The sequence below is a fragment of the Drosophila biarmipes genome, chromosome 3R (assembly GCF_025231255.1).
Source record: "Drosophila biarmipes strain raj3 chromosome 3R, RU_DBia_V1.1, whole genome shotgun sequence".
NCBI lineage: Eukaryota > Metazoa > Arthropoda > Insecta > Diptera > Drosophilidae > Drosophila > Drosophila biarmipes.
In genome coordinates, this window is record NC_066616.1 from 17,199,071 (window position 1) to 17,217,691 (window position 18,621).

At 42.8% G+C, this 18,621-nt stretch overlaps 3 protein-coding genes across 10 annotated transcripts; 1 reads left to right on the forward strand and 2 right to left on the reverse strand.

Moving 5' to 3' along the window:
- Window positions 1-299: 299 nt before the first annotated feature.
- On the reverse strand, window positions 300-687 carry LOC108031511 (metallothionein-2). Its single transcript, XM_017105026.3, has 2 exons — window positions 570-687; window positions 300-493 (listed from the first exon to the last, which is right to left on the reverse strand). The coding sequence occupies exons 1-2, from the start codon at window positions 592-594 to the stop codon at window positions 393-395; spliced, it is 126 nt and encodes a 41-aa protein (XP_016960515.1). The 5' UTR covers window positions 595-687; the 3' UTR covers window positions 300-392.
- Window positions 688-862: 175 nt separating this feature from the next.
- Window positions 863-1,447, forward strand: LOC108031510 (metallothionein-4). The gene is made up of 2 exons (XM_017105025.3): window positions 863-1,010; window positions 1,244-1,447. Exons 1-2 carry the CDS (start codon window positions 986-988, stop codon window positions 1,351-1,353), a joined length of 135 nt encoding a protein of 44 aa, XP_016960514.1. The 5' UTR covers window positions 863-985; the 3' UTR covers window positions 1,354-1,447.
- A 1-nt stretch (window position 1,448) lies between these two features.
- Window positions 1,449-18,605, reverse strand: LOC108031508 (signal transducer and transcription activator). Of its 8 annotated transcripts, none has more exons than XM_044091146.2 (10): window positions 18,394-18,605; window positions 7,819-8,249; window positions 6,659-7,689; window positions 6,113-6,592; window positions 5,797-6,054; window positions 5,535-5,735; window positions 5,348-5,468; window positions 4,650-4,820; window positions 3,288-3,556; window positions 1,449-2,696 (listed from the first exon to the last, which is right to left on the reverse strand). In XM_044091146.2, exons 2-9 carry the CDS (start codon window positions 7,941-7,943, stop codon window positions 3,502-3,504), a joined length of 2,442 nt encoding a protein of 813 aa, XP_043947081.1. In that variant the 5' UTR covers window positions 7,944-8,249; window positions 18,394-18,605; the 3' UTR covers window positions 1,449-2,696; window positions 3,288-3,501. The 8 variants fall into 8 exon arrangements, with proteins under 8 accessions (XP_043947081.1, XP_016960507.1, XP_043947082.1 ...); XM_017105018.3 differs by having other exon boundaries at window positions 5,348-5,489; window positions 18,394-18,604; XM_044091147.2 differs by having other exon boundaries at window positions 4,554-4,820; window positions 5,348-5,489; window positions 18,394-18,604.
- Between the last annotated feature and the right edge of the window lie 16 nt (window positions 18,606-18,621).

Here is an 18,621-nt window from a genome sequence, read left to right on the forward strand (position 1 = left end):
TGAAGGTCTTCTTAGAATGTTTTGTTTGTTAATTAACCTTTGAACTATTCGTGAAAGTTTAAATTAAGAAATTTTTACCATTTTTTTACAATACATTATACCCTGTAAAAGAAAATGCTCTAAATGCAATATTATTAACTTATTATATTTGCACCATATTGTAAGAATTATATAAGTATTTCATTAAACGTATACATGTATCTAAGATCCCAGCAATGCTTAGCATTCAAATATTATTTTAAACCATCCTCTGTGCATTACCATCATATCATAAAAATTTTTTAGTAATACAAAATTAATTTAACTACAACATTTAATGGACTTTATTCAGCTTCAGTCGGAGATTTTAACTTTTTAACAACTATTTAAATTAGCTTATTTGTGGACACCAATCACTTGGCCTGGCAGCACTTGGCTCCCGTCTTGGCGGCGCATTGGCATTGGCTGTTTCCGGCGCAGTTTCCTCCGCACTTTCCGGCTGAGCACTGGCAGTCTAAAGGTAGAAGGGTTTTCCTTTAGTATTGCCTTTAATAGATCGATTTCCTCTAGTTAGGAGGTCTGGTACTTACTGTTTCCGCATCCCTTGCAAGGCATCTTGTTGGTTTTGTGGTGGTTAGCTGTAGTAGTTACCGAAACTTGGAAGCTTTGAAACTTTGTGATGCCTTCTGTCGGAAGCACTCCGCTCTTTATACCCCATCCAGACCCATCGAAACTATGGGCCGTGCTGGCTGATAAGATAAGAAAGCCGTGTGCAGCTGCGCTCGATCGGCGTGCGCAAAATCATAATGATTTTTCATGCCCAGCTGATAAGGCTACTTTGCGCACGAACTGATAAGAATGTTATTGGTTTGGTGGTGCGCAAAGCACTGGCGGAACTATAAGAAGGCTGGGCCTCTCAGCTGACCATTATCAAACAGTGCTTGCTAACAGCAAAGTAAATCGAGTTAATTTAACTATCTTCAAAGAATATATATAAAAAGACAACATGGGTTGCAAGGCTTGTGGAACAAGTGAGTATAAAACAAGAAAATTAGCTATAGTCTATATATGTTAAGTTACCCAGCTGAAGGTAGTGCGAGGGAGATGGAGCTGTTCCCGAGATGGCACACTTTATTTGCTTATAACTTTTTAATAACGTGTCTGATTTGAACAATTTTACTATATTACGAGAAAGGGGTGTAACTATTTAGGTTTCAATTAAAGAATATCCTGACTTATCCATATTATCCCATTTAATCCCCAGACTGCCAGTGCTCGGCCACCAAGTGCGGCGACAACTGCGCCTGCAGCCAGCAGTGCCAGTGCTCCTGCAAGAACGGACCCAAGGACAAGTGCTGCTCCACCAAAAACTAAATACACAAGCACACCCTCCTTTTCAAGCTCCTCTGGCCTTGTGTGATATATGTACAACCTCTTATGAAATCAAAATAAATCAACAATCAACGCAGTTTAATGTTTAAAATCAAATCTTTATTGGCCGTTTTGACAAGAATAGTTCTTTAGTTATTTCCCACTTTAGTTTTCGAAATTGCACACCCAATTAGCGTTTGAAATTACATTTAAAACACTTACACAATGTACACAATTAATTCAAGTACACAGTGAGTACAGGACATTCAAATAGTATCCAAATATCAACATTGTTTTTGGCGAGCTTTCTCATGTGTATCTGTGTTCTGTGGTTGTTTGTGTATAGTTTCTGGGGGGAATGTGTGTGTGCGATAGCTTTCACAATTAAACATTAAAAACTTTACGTACACAATATTACATTTTGTTTCGCAATCTGTGAGTACACAAGAGGAGGAAATCCGCTTTCATTCGCATTCAAGTGTTTCGAGTGTTTCAATTGTTTACTGAATTGTTTATTTATTTGGGGTGTTGTACTTAAGTCTTATAAAATTCTTAAGGTTCACGTACAAAGCTAAGTGTAGTGTTGTGTTATTTTTGTTGTTTACATAAATGATTATGTTTACGATTCTCGCATACAAACGTGTGTCTCTAATAACTGACTAAAAAGGCAATCGCATTTGGCGCATTTGAAATGCATTGCAAACAGTGCCCTGATGACTCAAACAAACAAGTTAAAAAAAATATACATGGACTCGTTAAATTTTAGCGCATTTTCAGCATTGGAAGCCAATAGAGGATGGGTTATAAAGCAATTCACAATGGTACTTAGATCATAACTAAATTAAACGCACTCCCTTCCTGCGTTGCTGCTCTCGTTGATTTGTTTTTCATCTTTCGTTTAGCATAGGCTTAGCACGCGAAGTAATTTGTATTTCAAATAATTAAAATTAGGCGATTAAAATTAAAATCAAAATCAAAAATTTAGATTCAACAATTAGTTACTCACTAACTAAACCGATTCTCATATCATCATTATCAATTAAACGTAATGCTTTGTCACAGACGAACACGTCGCAGTACAAAAAAGAAATCATATGTATACATCATATATAAAGGTATATATAAAAATATAAAACGAATAACATGCGGACACATTCCAAAGGTTTATACAACACAGAAATTCAAAATTCTGCATGGGTCAGACACAATCATAATCACGATAAAGACAGTACTCTGGCTGTGTGTGCTGTGGATTGTGTTTGTGTGTTGAGGTGTCGCAATTAGCATGCATTGCCCTGGTATTGTTGGTTTGATGTTGTTTCTGTGGTTTGGCGTTTCACAAAAAGCTGCAAGGATAAAGGTAAGAGTTCACTTTAAAATTGATCAAATAAAATCATATGAAAATAGTTAGTTCCTAGTAGTGTATAGTACGCAGTAGGTACACGAGTAACATTTAAAATCTGCAGCTAACTTGGTTTCTAAAAATAGTTTCACCACCTGCGACGAGAAAGCGCTTGTGTACATATATACGTTTATATAAATATATAGATAATCTGCATGTAAATTCGTAATTTCGTTTCATTCCCTGTGCAGAGTTACAACTCTTCTCCTAGCTAGTCCTAAAAAGCTATCGGATCCTTGACCATTGAAACCAGCTTGCTTCCGTGCCGGAGTTCCTACCCTTTCTCAAAATTGTTTCTGTATAACGTATGTATGTAAATAGCGTAAAACGACAATTAACGTTCAAATACGTTTTAACAATTAACCGAACAACCATGAACATTTAATACGTAGCATAGTAAACCTCTTCGTTACAATAAATTATTTCCTTTACATATAACATTTAACTACAGCTCATTTCTTTCGTTTCTTTCAGAGTGCGAAAAGAGGTTAGTGCGTTTAGGTGTAACAACAATATCAAGAGATGAAATACGTACCAAAACAAAACCTTCCACTACGATGCATTCGCAAATCTAATAATTACATCTAGATAACATTAAATAAAACTTTCGAATAGCACACTGAGTCATGCGCCAGATCGTTGCAATCGTTGAGGTGGCGTCAACATCATCGTCGGACTTCCAAGATAGCGCCGGTGGCTATCTGATTTCGTTTATACATAGGCTTCTCTAGTTGCTAGTTTAGTTAGTTTTAAAAGTTATCAAAGGTCCCCATCGAATCGAAGTCCGTCATTCCAAAGTCACCACTAAAAGAGGGGGCAAATGAATTGGGGTAAAGAATTAGAAAAGAAAACATTAATAAATAATAAAAACCGGGACTAAATAAATCGAAGTCATGCGGGCGGGCTCGGGGAAAAGGTGGAAATTATGCTTGAGATGTGGGTCATATTAGGATGAAATGACAGAAGTGCGGCGCCAAGTGAAAATCTAAGCTCCTTTCGAAGCCAGTGCCTAACAATTAAGAGATACCGGTTCCCTTAACATTTAGTATAATAACAATCACATCGAATTGAGTTTAAAATGGTAATAAAATATGACAACAGCAACGAACATGCAAATAATCGAACAACAACCCTCAAAAAGGGCATGCAGAAATATTTTGAATCTAGCGTAGCAATCAAATTCGATGATTTGCCAAATGTATTAGCTTCTTTTTTCTTGTTAATCTGAAACTTCCTAATCGGTTGCTCGTTTGACTCAGATCGGTTTAGATCAGATTTAAAGGTGCATGATGGTGCTATTCTGCAAGCTGCGTTCAAAGCGGAATATATAGAAGAGGGTAGATATAAGCGGTTAGAGGGATCATTTTAAATTTGAAAACGTTTTGGTATCTTACAGTATCGTGTTGAAGCTGAAAAGTTTAAAAAGATGGCAATACTTTGAACACAAAAAGAGAACGATAAAATGGGCTCACTTAACGTAAACGTAAAGTAAACAATTGGTTAAGTCACTTATAACTAGATTGCGAACCATCAATGGAGTTAGTCATCGCTTTGGAGAGCCCATCTGAAATTCATGAATCACGCGTGACCATTGGCATGTTCTGCTGATGAGGCGATGCAATGGAATGAGCATGAGGTGACCAGCGGCTGTTCAGTCGGGGGAGTTAAGGAGTTGGTGGTCAGGACGAATCGATCGGATGAGTGAATGCGGACGAACAGCTCGGGAATTATCAACAAGCAAACGGGTTGCAGTGATTGGGGTTGAGTGATTTGAATGCGAAACTTAACTAAAATGTTATACCTCTCGGTAACTAGCGACCAGTACCCAGCCATCAATTGTGGATAGACTGAATAACAAGCGATGTCACAGCATACGATTAACATTTAAAAGACGTACGGACAATTGACGCTCTTCATTAGGGCATTACTGATTACACCCAGCAGGGGGTCGTTGGGTGGAGCGGTATTCACATAATTCGCTAGGGCCTCGGCCGTTTCGCTAGCATCGGAATCTGATTCCTCTGGTGGGGCTGGGCTAGAGAAAATGCAGGTGCTTTGCGGCGAGAAACTGAACCGTCACCCAAAAATCAATAGCCGCAAAAGGTTGTAAATGAAAATAAACAGAGAGTAGGATGGGTAAGTTTCTAAGTATAAGTATATAAATAAGTACAGTCAGGTGACATTGTGAGCCCATCCAGGTGCTCAGACAGATTGTCCAATTAATTTTATTAGTTTGTTAACAAAAGAGCCTCAATTTCGGGTTAGCCAGGAAGAAACGCATTCGGATTCGTCTTTTTTTGTTTGTCCCTCCACAATGTCTTGTTCGAATTCAAAGTATTGCAATCTGATTAAACTTTTTGTCAAAAACAATCATAATCAACGTAAGGTAAAGCAAATAAGCAGAAACAAACAAGGCGGATCAGCCATGGTATAGAGGCTTTATCGATCATCTCGGCCCCAGGATTAGCGCTGAGCTTAAGCAAGCAAGGATAAACTCAATAGGTAAGAAATAAATCATAGTTTTTTTTTGTTTTTTCTTTTGCTGTTGGCGGTCGATTTGTTGTCTGAGCTGTGGCGTCGGCATCCAAAACTTACTTTCCCAATTGCATGTTCTCCTGTGCACCGTGGTGATGCGGTGTTCCAGCAGTGGATACGTTGTCCCCATTGCTACAAACGTGGACGTGCAATGTGCTCTTCACATAGCCGGTCACGGGATCTAGAACGAGGGGTTCGGGTTCTGATTAGGAGTGTTGGACCGTGTTATCTCAAATTCCAAGCATACCTTGACGCTTCGAGTAGAACTCGCCGAAGGCGACATCCCTTTTCACGGGGCTCGCGTTACGATCGCTAGGATGCAGCCAGCACAGCACATCCAAATCACGAATGCGATCGGCCAGGTTCAGCACCTGGAAGTCACGGGCAGTCCATGGGGCCAGCATGGTGACTTCTCCCAATGGGTTTACATAGGCGATGGTGACTCCACCTGCATAAGCAAGGGAAATATTACTCTTTTCTTGACCTTCAAACCAATGATCTGCACTCACCCAGCTCGCTGTCGGAGAAGCGGAGCAGGAAGGTACCGATGCCATAGACTGAACGCAGCAGGTCAGCATGGGCCTTGGCCTTGTTGATGAAGCCCATGATGCAGCCAGCCTTCCACATGCCCAACATGTGGTCTTTGGTGAGTTTCATGATGGCGAAGAACCACTCCCAGAAGGTGAACGACCTGTCGGGCAGGGGCTCCTTGCAGAACTGGTTCCACGTAATGTACTCAGTTCGCTCCTCACGCTGGAGCTTCTCGTCTATATAAACAATGACAATTATGATCGTTCGACGACAAAAACTCAAGATCCAACTCACAAAGGAAGTCCAGGTTATCAATAGTCAGTGAGCGCCCTGTGCATGATCCGAATTTTATGTTAAGTGCCACCGACAGTTGGGCCCAGGTAACACGGTCGGTAATCACGAAGGGATCGCGTACAATCTCAGCAAACGCGTTGTCCCATGTAATAGTGGCCCAGGACTGGGGCTCCTGGTTGCCGTGGACGATCACCACAACGGGCAGGGACAGGGTCCACACCCGGATCTGGAAATCGTTTACTGTGGTGGTGGTGTAAAAGAAAAGGGCAAACTTCTCATCCATAACGCTTTCGGTGCCCTTCTTCTCTGCTCGCTTGATCTTCTTCAGCTGCATGTTTCGGAAGCTGGCAGAGAACACGTGGTTGTTCTGCTGGTACTCCATGGTGCTGGAGGCATTCAGTATCTCGCCGGATGATTGACCGGACAGGCTGCTGTTGTCCACCTGTGTGTTGCGAGTGACAAAGCGTTGCGACTGCATTTCTGTGATTGAAATGAGACAAAAGTTAGAACTATTTATTAACCAGAAGATGCCACCTTTAATATTACCTGACATAATGATGCATTCAACAGTGGGCGGGTTGTTGTGGATACCCAGCTGGGAGCCTATAAGCCAGCGCACGGAAGCTGCGAACCGTGTGTTGGTCTTCATCACCTGTGGCGGCTGCTTGTCCACGATGAAGGCTGAGCAGACCAAGTTCTTTTGCGCATTTTGCACCTGTTCAAGCAGATGTGTTAGCTCCGGCTCTTCTGTGACGAGACGGACGCGCATCGTCTCCTTAACGGCAGCCAGCATGTGGGCTATAAATGTTTCGAGCATCTCAAAGCAGCGCTGGATGTCGTCCAGGGAGCCCTCATTGAATGGGGCTCCGTTTCCGGCTTGTGCTTGCTGGTAGCGCCAGTTCTTCAACTCGTGAATGACCAGCTCGTGCAGCGACTCGTAGTACATAAAGCTGCGACGCATTGTGATCACAATGGCCGCCTTCTCATCAATCAGACTTCTGAAGGCAGCCTCCGCGTTCGGCGAGGATGTGGAGTTCAACATGTATCCGTAGTTCTGGACAAGCAGCTTCAAAGCGTTGGCACAGCCACCGAACTCATTGAGGCTCTGCATGATCTGGTGCTGCACATCGTACAGCTCCACCTTGGGCGTGGCCATGCCGAGGGCTGGGGACGCAATGCCGCCCGTATTTTGCACATTGTGAATGGGAGCTATGTTCTGGACCACGGCCGGATTACAGCTATTGGACACCGCCAGCAGGTCACTGGGGTCCATGTAGCCGGTAACCATGGGCGTGTTGTTCATGTTGTAGGGATTGAGCGGCATCGATTGGCCTGCGGTGGCAGATACGCTCTTCTCGGTGACCAGTTGCAGCTCCTTTTGTAGGCCGGTGCGCAGGTACGAGTACAGCTCGAGCGCGGAGGTGCGTTGAATGAGGGCGCAGAGCTCCACCACTCGGAACTTGAGGGCCTGGTCGCTGGCGGTGCGCGTGGAGAGAAGCTTCTGCTGCAGATCTTCGTTGAACTTGAGGGCCACGCGCTCCAACTGCTCGGGGGTGTTGGGTGAAATCTGCTCGGACCTGTGGGGGATAAGTAGATATGAGATTTCATTATATATTGTTCTGTTAATAGCCTTAAAAGGAGTAAATCGAATCCTACTGCTGTTGGCTTTTATGCAACCATTACCCTCAACGCCCCACTCTACTCACATTATCCTGTCTTCGATCCAGGGCGCCAAGCAGAGGCGCAGGTCGAGCAGACCCTTCTCCTCGTAGTAAGCCGCCATACGCTGCTCGCAGTCGCCATGGCTGGAGATGCGCTTCCACAGGCTCATGCTCTTGCTCTCCCCAATGGATATGATGATGGTATTGTGATTTTGGATGCTTAGCTATGACAGCTGAATGTGTATGGTGATCAGTGCAACGGTTGGGACTTGGTTTCTGGCTCGGTTTCTGTTTCTGTTTCAGTTTCAATTTCAGTTTCTGTTCTGGGACCCTTTGACGAAGCTCTGGGCCCGATCAATGTCCGGCTGGCTTCCACAGGCAAATGAGTCTGAGGCGTCCATAAAATGCATGGGCATACATGCGAACGAGATCGTGGCTTTGTGATTTGGTTTGGATTTAGTATGGTTAGGAGGAAACTATAAGTACACAAGCATATGTAGATGATGGTAAGTGCGAGGTTTTGACAAGATAATGTCTCCTAATATTTGATTAATATGCGATGTGATGACGCTATGATTTGATCGCAATGCGTTTTAGACAATATTTGCACTGCAGCTCTCACCCCAAAGTCCCGAGCCCATAAAGGCAGCCAATTGTTTACTTATCTACAAGGTTTGGGGTCTCCCCTTGGGCAAATACACCAAATGCACACAAACAAAGTGTTGTTTGTGTCACAACGAAAGGTAAAGTAAATAGTAATCAGTAAGACATCTTTGTTACGCCTCCAGAACTATCACACTTCATAAAAACAACTGATAATCATGGGGGTTTACATTGGGAACATTGTTACACTATTCAAAACTAAAGCTTTTCCAGTAAGGGCACTTGCATGTTTTTACACTCCATGTTGTTTTAAAGATTTCCACAGTTTTATATTCATAAATTGATTGCTTACTTGCTCCAAAATAATTCCAATTCAATTTGGGTAATGGAAATATAATTGGGAGTAATAGAGAGGAGGAAGCAGATACCGCAGACGTATCGTGAGGTCATGGAAGAAGCCCACTTTATGAGCGCGCTAAAGAGCTGGATGAGAATGCGACCGACTAGGCCGGCTTTAGTCTTTTTAATTACCATAACAAAAAATTATTGCAAATGGCAAACACAGCGAGAAAAACCAGCTCGCACGCAAGTGAGAAGGTAAACAAAAAACGAAGCCAAACAACGCGTGAGGTGAATTCGAGACGATCCGAACAACAGGTGTGAAAATTAATTGCACCGCCGGGCGAGCTGCGCGATCCGTGGGGAATATGACTCTTTATGGCCATGCTAAATAGTGCTGATAAGGCAGCCTGGTGGCGGTGGCAACAGGCCAGGCAGGCCATGTCAAGCCAAGCCCTTCCTTTCGGCTGCCTCGGTGGTTCTTATTCAGGTTCTTGTTCATGGCCAGGTCCGCGCACCACCGGCGACAGTTTCTTGTCGTCGAAACGTGACCGTAAATGAGCGGTAACCCAGACGCAGGTCCAGAGGCTCACAGGGCAAACTCGAACCCGAACCGAAGCATGTTTGCCTTTGTGGTCGATACGCTAATTTCTGTAGTTACCCGGAAAAAAGGCCAGCGCGACGCTCACGTAGCAAATATGAATGGCCCGGGAAAACGAAGAGCTCGACGAGGAGTGGAGTGCTGGTGGTGTAAACAAGGCAAACCAGTCCGGGCAACGAAATTAGATAAGGATCTAATGACCGAAACAGGCCCGAAAATGCAGTCCAAGCAAAGGGATAGGGCGGCCACTGCGAAGGAGAGTAGTTTGGGATGATCAGAAAACAGGTCGCGGCCATGGATATGGATATATACCTGCGCCCCCAGGAACCGCACTCGGATGTGCGGCTCACTAGGTATGCGAGTCAGGGAGTCGGTCGCTAGGTAGATGGAACCAATACGATGGTGTGTGGATATAGCGTGGATGGTATACTCCACCGGCGCAGGCAGGTTTCTTTCTATTCATAAGTTAATGCTGCGCTGCCGTTTCTTTTTGGGTTTCTTCTGTGCCCTTCGCCACCGCTTTTTGGGTCCGCAGCAAAGTAGTTCAAGGTTCTGGTCTGCTTGTAGCCTCTAATGTGCCAAGTCAGTTGGAAGCAGCAAGTTGGCAAAAGTTTTTCGCTTGTTCTTGTTAGGAGCTCTGGCAAGGCGTGCGGCCTTAGAAGTACTACCTTTCGCTTATTATCAGCTTGAAAAGCTGCAAAATGCTTTATAGACACACAGCTGCATCGCAGGTGAGTCACCCACTCGTGGGGGTTATCAATGGAAGAGCTTCTAGCGAAACGGAGGAGCACGGTTGTTTTGATTCCTCGGATCGATTGACCAACCAGTTCCCTGATCCCCATTGGGTTATCTGAGATGAGCAGAGGCTGTCAGCTGGCTGCGGGCAGACTGTTTACAAACAATCCGCCATCGATAGCAGTTTGTGTAATATTGTCGCCTTTGGGGGATCACTTTCCCATCGAAACGATAGCAAATCACAGAAAAATAAACAAATAAATGTTGAATTTGATGCGCTTTCTTGCAGGTCTTTACCGATCGATTGAAGGAACTTAACTGAAGGCTACGCAAATTTCACTGCCCACTTTTATAGGCCAAACTTTTCATTTGATAAGGCCGAAACCCGAATGACAAAGTAAGAGTGGCGCACCATTAAGGGAATGATATGAAAATTACGCCGAAGCAGTTAGAATAATCAGTGTTTGCTGGAAATTCGGCTTACTCCATATATTATTACCATGCTCTGATAACGCGCTGGCCAAAAGGGATCGATGAATCAATTGCCGTGAAAGATTGCGTATGGATTAGGTGGAAAACTTGTCGAGCAAGCGGCCAAGTCGCTTATCAGGTCCATTTGCTAACTTTAAATAGCCCTCAACGGCTTCGGGGAAAATAGAATAGAGTTTTTCGTTTATTGGGAACTGCAAAAAACTAGCGTATGGTAAAAATGCTTGCCGTCAATAAACATATTATTATGAAATTCGGTTAATGGAATTAATATGTTAATTTACGCACATAGCCTCCTCTGCGAGGGTCATAATTGGGGAGCCGCTCGTGTGTATTATCAAGGAAAATAACCAACCGCAGGTCCATAATTAAAGCCCAAACTGCATGGATGGATGACTAGGTGGCCACCGCCCCTCCTGGGGGCCACCGAATTCCCATCAGCACTCCAAGTCGCAGCAGTTTTGGGGCCAGGTTCGTCGCTTGGGACCACAACTACAGGGAAGTTGAATTTTCGGGGCGCCATGTAGGCTGTTTCAGCGTCGCGGCGCACTTTAAACTAATCGCATTCCGAAATAGTTTCTCATTGTTGAAAGTACGCAAATTGCCTCCGGGGAGTTAGTCAGAACTTTGTGATATCGAGAGAAATCCTTTTGCTGCTCCGAATTTATCTCGGTTTTCGGCGATGCCGGGGTCCAAAGAAATCCAGTTTTCGTTTCGCCATCCGCACGAGCGGCAGCAGAGCTCGATGGAAACAAAAACAAAGGCCAAACAAACCGAGGCACAGAACCAGACGCGATAAAAAAGTTTTGCGGCATTTTAAGTTTCGGTATTGACTGTGCTAAAAGCGAGAAATATCTCCGCCAAGTGACGTCAGCAGAGGATTCACTGAGAAAAATCAGTGTATAAAATGAGGGAAAATATCTTGCAAAGTCAGGAAAAACTGTGGGCAAGATGATAGGAGGATATGAAAATTTAAAAATAATTAAAAGTGCCTTTCAAATTCCAAGTTTTGGCGGTCTTATACCTAAAAAAATAAGAATACTTCTTAAAAAAAATTGTTTGATTACCTATCAGAGACTTCCTGCGATAAACAAATTTCATCAGCAATCTCTTTATTAATTAAGGGATTTAAAGTAAGTGAAAGTATGTAGAGAGTATGTAAATTCAAAAATAATTTGTCCGAATTTAAGCCAAATAACAAATTTACAACGTTCGTGTACAAGGCTTTCAGCTCTACTTCTCGGAACGAGTAGAAAAGTATAGGTTCACAAGAGAAAATTGCAAAATATAATGAATCTTTAGGGAAAATCATCTTGTATTATAAATCGTGTTTTTTTCGCGCTACGCCTTGGAGGTACCACATCAGCCGACATTCACTCCGCCGCAAAAGCCGCGATAACCGGTAGTTACCCACCGCAAACCTCTGCTGGAGCCCCTCCCCCGCACAGCCGACACTGGCGATTTATAGCGCCATATAGACCGCATAGAATGTGTGTTAGTTCGGAGGGGGGGGCAAACGTATTTACTTAGTTGCAGCCGCACACCTTTGTCGGCTGTGAATGTCCAGCGCGGGGCTTCTGGGCCCAAGTGGAGAGGTTTGGCGAGAAAACCCCGATGCTTGCCGGCTTCAGGGGGTTAAAAACAAGTATAGATATACAACTCAGACCGCGAAAGAGCGTCGTCACACACGCAAACACAAGTATATTTCAACCACAACAAAATGTGTAACGAAGCTTTTTTCCCCCCATTTCTTAAATGTATGTATAAATTCATTTCGATCTCTCGGCGGCGAAATTGTTTTCAGTTGCAAAACTTGAATTTGCATTGACGTCTATCTTTTGGACGAGCGTTCGGAGAATCGCCGTATATCGAATGCATATACTATGTATGATATTCGCACCAAGAGCTAAACAAATCGTTGGATTTGGCCCGGAAATGGGGCAGTTACTATGCATCCTACGAAGTATTAGCATGCCACATACCTACTTGAAGAGGTTTTCGAGAGTTCTCCGAATTGATAATGCAAATTAGTTATTTCCTTAATCAGTAGAGGGGTCGTGGATGTCAATTTTGCCAGTCAATTTCTAATCTTGCAGTGCCTCCAGCGCGACCTTGAGCCTTGCGTTTTCCACAATGAAAAACCTGTGCCGCGCTAAGGAAAGTGGTTTTGTTTGTGTGGCAGTGAAAAGCGAACTGGTTGGGCCGCTTTATGCATCCGTCTGTGGGCTATATGTAAAGCAGCACTGGATCCAAGAAAAATGTAAGTCAATTCAGGCGCTAGCCGGGGAAAAACCACCCAGTTCATAGTAATCTGCATCCACAATTGAGTGCCAATTGTTGGGGCGTCCGTGCATACATACATTCTTGACCAACGGATCGGCTGTTCTGTATACATAAACACGAGTATCTGTATCTGCCGGCCAGCTGCCCACACAAAAGTTGACTTTTTGCTGCCCGTTCGACAAACAAAAAGCGAATCGCAAGCAAACAGAGAAATACACAATGAGTTAGATATAGAGAGAAAGAGGGAGGAGGATAATAAAATAGCTCAGTTGCAGTTTTAGCCGTGTGTGATTAATGCTGGGCTACAAAATGCCAAATAGGCGCGTTTTAGATAAGCATTTGCCGGATGACTCATCGCTACGCTAGAGGACCGGCCAACTTGACTCCACCACACCGAGCCACTTTGTTTATCTTTGGATATCTGCGCTGCGAAATCCGTGGGATAAACAATCTAACAAATACAATCTGCAGATACAGATTGAGATTGAGAATAATCCCCGAAAGTTGTATGCACACAGCGTTAGGCGTATTGCCACAGCGAAAATTCTGAAAAACGTGTTATCTGCAAGGTGGGCGTTTAAACAAGATATGGCCGCCAGATAGAAGAGATTCCCATTTTCAGGCGAATTGAAAAGCTCCCTGGAATCCAAGTGCCGCAAGTGGAAAGTTTTATGGCAGCAGCCGCGCACTGATAAGTCGGTTTGAAACTACGTATCATAAAACGTGAGACAACTGGGCGAGACAGTGGTACCTCTGCGGCAGGAAAACTCTCTATAGGCTGCATTTTACCATATTTGAATGCATTTCATTGCTTATTTTATAGATTTCGCAGGTTTTTATTAAAAATTGTAATCAAAAATGTAAAAACTATACCTTCTGCTGTCGATCATCTACAAAGTTGTCAAAAAATATGTTAGTACTGGATACTTTTTATCTTCAAATAATATCATTATTAAAAATAGAATAAACAAATAAATAAAAGTCTATTCGAAACTTTTTAAATTCTGCCTTCTTTTCATGACTCGCCAGTATCCCATTTTAAATATTCGTCATGCAATGGGTGAAGAAAATTTCAGATGGTGGGGCAGAAGTCGGACTGCTTGGCCAGCCATGTAGCCACTACGAGTTCCCCGGCCGCTGGTGGCTTCTCTAACTCCTGACCAAACTCCTAACTCCAAACCCTCGATTCGAACACCCCAGAGCCGGGGTTTTGGCCTTTGTTGTTCTTGGCAGTTCGCCTCGCTTTTTCGCTTTCTGCTGCTTCGACATTTGTGCCAGCCAGCCGTACATTTTATATTTTTCTTATTCAATTTTTTATAAACAACGCACACACTCAGGCCGCCTCCTGCCCTGCGAGGAGGGTGCCGTTTGTGGCATTTGTTTTTGCACTCATAAAAGTTTAATAAGCATGCCTCGATGTTCTCGGGCCCGTGGATGTGTGGGTGTACGGCGTACGTCGGCAGTGGAGCCCCCACCGTTGCACCACCCCCGACCATCCCCAAAGTGTTACTTAAGCAATCATTTATCGTCGTTGCTCGCCTGACATTTGCACGATGTTTGTCGGCTTTCGCTTCCCTTGGCCAGGCCTCGGATCGATTGGGGTATATCGGGACCGGCCGGCAGCTTGCCAGCACATGGCTTCTTATCGCCGCACTTGGCGGGGAAAACATCTCAATGTTTGTTTTCAAACTGGTCATACATTCTTGACCCCACTTATCAGTAGAATACAATAAACAACTGTAGTTCAGGAGAACCATTATAAAAACACCAAGTCTATTTGTCAAAAAATAAAGTAATTTCAATGCATTTATCAAAATTTGTCAAAGAACATGTAGATTTAGAAGGTCTGTCGATGCTTAAAATTAATGTTCTTTTTGTCTGGGATCAGAGGGGTTATCAAACATTCAAACAAGGCTTTTGCCTTTTATTGCTAAACATTCAATATTATTTATTGTGGGTTTTTCAATTAATATAATAAACCACATCCTGTCACCAATATTTGGCTGGCGCTCGTTTCGTTTTATAGATTTTTTATTTGATTATATAATAACTTTTTGAAGATCTGGGATAATACGTTTGGGAATGTCATGCAATCAATACACCTATTTTAACGATCTGGATTCCACGAAAAGTACACAAATTTTGTTGAAAAAAATGGTTTATACAAGTATTCTATAATGGTACGATTTTAATTCAGCCTACGTCGTTGAAATTGTTTAACATTTTCATACAAAATAAGAGGCATGTATCTGAACCCAAAGACTTGAAGGGCAAGCATTGTTTTTCCCTCGCCGGAATTCCGGGCCTGTGATTAACAATAGAAAAGCATAAAGCGACCGATAAGTGTAGGTACAGTAGGCACCCAATCTATCAAGACTGCTCCATTTACGCCTGCAGCACAAATGATTAAATGCAACGCAATAAGCGACTTTGATAAGGAGGTGTCAATGTAATAACGTAAGCAAGGGGAGTCGCCGATAAGAAGCAGAGCTCAATTTGCGCTTGGGGATAGAGATTCGCATAAGCGCGTCATAATTAGCACTGCCCATATCTGAGGTCCGCAAATAACTTCCAACACATGTGGATTGGATTTGCGGCGATAATCTTTTTTGCATATGTTCGCATCTGACGCGTGTTGGCTCGTTCAAGATATAGAAGACGGGATCTTAAAACACCCTAGCATTGGGAAGTTTTTGAGTTTAATGAATTCTACTAGCCTATGATATCTTTTTTGTAAGTACTATGCTTGGAACCTCCATTTAAATTTACAAATGTATATTTGATTTAGAAAATAATTAAAATGAGATGGTTAAGATTTCTTAGCCAAGGAATAACCAATTAATGCGATCCTCAAATAACATAGAAATCAACTAATTTTAAAGATAAAACATCATATTTTAATAGATTTATTAATATATATTTTTTAACTTATGTGTATGCAGCTAAGAAGGAAAAAATTACGATTGTAATATCCGTGACATAAAGGCAAGCCCTTTTGACAACTGTCATAAATTCCCCGTCTACTTAGCCATCGATTAGAGGCCATACTATGACCACTATTAATCTACCGGGCCCACAACCATCGGGTTTATCAAATGTGAGACGCCAAGGGGTTAACGCTGGCGTCGCTGACAATCGTAATTTGTCCGAAGTGGTAAGAGCCAAGAGCCAGTCGGGTTATAGCCAGGCCAAGAAGTCAGGGTCTGGGGAGTAGGAGGAGGAGTAGGAGGAGGGGGCGGGGCACGGCCGACGACAGTGAGCAAGATAAAAGTGTCGAGCGCGCAGAAGTCGGCGACGTATGAAAGCAAGAGTAGCATGTGAATATGAGAATGATAGGGACCCGTACGCCAGACACGGAGAAAAATATAAACAGGTTGATACATATGGAAAATTAAATTGGAAGATTGAAAATTTGAACAGATTGATACGTTTGAAAAATTGAAATGAGAAATTAGATTTAAGTAAAACTGTTTTTCGTATATTTCTGTACCAAAAATGAAATTTAAAAAATAAGATTAGGTGCAGAGTGCAGCGTTGGTACTTGAACCTATATTTTGTGCCAAGTTAAGGCATTTTACACATTTATTGTCTAATTTATGTGTTATTTTTAATGGAACAAATGTAGTATATCATGTCCTACTCCAGTTCCATTTAAACCAAGAGTTTAAAAATGTTAAATAGACAAATTGTTGTATAAATTTGAACATGAATTTTAATATTTCTTAACAAAAAAAATGTGCATGCCCATATGGAAATGCAGAACTTTTAAAACAACATTTGTTTGAATACTGATTTTCCTATCAGAGACAGAGCTAAGATAATATTTATATTCATATTTTACCCCCTTTTTTCCCTGTGCAGGAGTGCGAGCGGGATGGGGCGATGGCGAACAGCTAATATACTCGATATCAGTGTTGTTGTTGCTGCCATTTGTGCTATTGCACTCGAAATTCTTGTTGCCTTTGTTTTTATGGGCTTTCCAGGAAACAACAATGAACGGCGAAGAAGAACGAGAAACAGGAGCGTGGAAGACTCACACATGGGTGTTTGTATGGGTACGTTGGTGTATAAATAAAGCCTCAAGTGGAAACACATGATGATGGTGCATTGGGTTCGTGGCTAAAATGCAAAGAACCTTCGGGAAGGCCTCGCAGGACCACCCGCTGGCCCACCCACCCCCGAGAACCACCCACTCGTTTTGCGCAGTGCACAAATGCAGTGGGGTCCTCCCACCCACACGTGCATAAATACCGCCCCATTCCCCCCACCGTTTTTCTGTTGCTCTTTTTTCCTATTTTCTATTTACCTTTGGTACACAAACACCAACGCACAACACTGTGTAAACACACACGGCTGGCTGGTATCGGTTTGTTTGTGTTGGTACGCCTGCCGCTGTTGCTCTTCGATATTTTTTTATTATGTATTTGCCGTTTTATTTTTAAATCGCGCTCGCCTCACGCACACAGACACACGCAGTGCGAGAGAGACGGGACACACACGGACACCCACGCACGCAATCCGAGTTTAAGCAAGTACTGAGTCCTGGCCAAAAGCAAATTCTGTCTGGCCAGCGAGTCCTCGAAAGCAAAGTGCAGTTGCAAAGAATTCAACTGGTTGCGCACTTGTAAATCGGTCCGCTCTCGAACAATTTCTTTGAGTGGCTAAAAAACGACTGATGCGTTTATAGAGCTGGGACGGTACTCGTTGTGTACAGGGTGCTTTCTTTGTATCGGTTTGCCAGACGTAATCGGTTATCGAATCGTTGCAACCAGGGCCGTCGCTTATTTAAAAAAAATTTGTAAAGCTTACTTAAAAATATTGATAAAAACGTGAAGGAATTTAATAAATTAAACTTAGCCCTTAGTTAAAAACAAATAGGTAAACGATAACACAAACGTATGTACTTCCAGCTGCAAATATATATATAAAATTTTGGGAACTCAAGTCTTTTGCACTTTCTGCACCTTCTATGAATTAAAATATTCATTTTTATCATTCTTTTTATATATTTTAAGCTTAAATATATGGAGAACCAAAATACATAAGAACCGCGCAGGTGAAAACATTGGATAGCACAGACTCGAACCCACACTGTTAACTTAACAGCAACGAATGCTAATAATAATAAGATAAACAATTTGCCCAGCTAATGACAATAAACAAACATTTATCAAAAGGGGGTTTACACCATGTTTTTGCCACTTTTGTGGCGCTGCCGTTGAAAGTGCGCATGTTGTTTTACACACAAGCAAACACATACGTGCCCTCATTTATGCACATATGGCGGTGTAATTAATTGCATTTAATTGATTTGTCCACCAAAAGTCAAGGTTACACACGCCGCAGAAAATCAGAAGAAATGCTACTTTCTGTCGCATTTTGTGTATGCTGCACATAAACAGAAGGTCCTTCGATTTCACCTGTTGTGCGCAGCAACAAGCGACCATGGGTATGCCACCCCTTCTGCGCGGGAGGGGTAGGAGTTCGGGAGAAGGGGGCTTTAAGGATGGGCCCCGTCAAATCAATAGGCTTTAAATAATTAATTTTTCCTCTTCCGGCCCAGCACTCACCTTTACGTTGGCTTTTTGGTTAGGGCCTTCTCGCGATGGCAGGTGGCGGGGAAAAACCCTTCTTTAACACTCAACAAACACCGCCTGCAGCACGCGGCTGTTTAACCCTTTATCTGCAATGCAACTAGACTTCAACAGCACTCTTTTAACACTATTAAAATGTGTTGTTTTCGTTTTTCTGCGTACTTTTTGCGAACGCGACAGCCAATAGAGATTTCGATAGGCGGC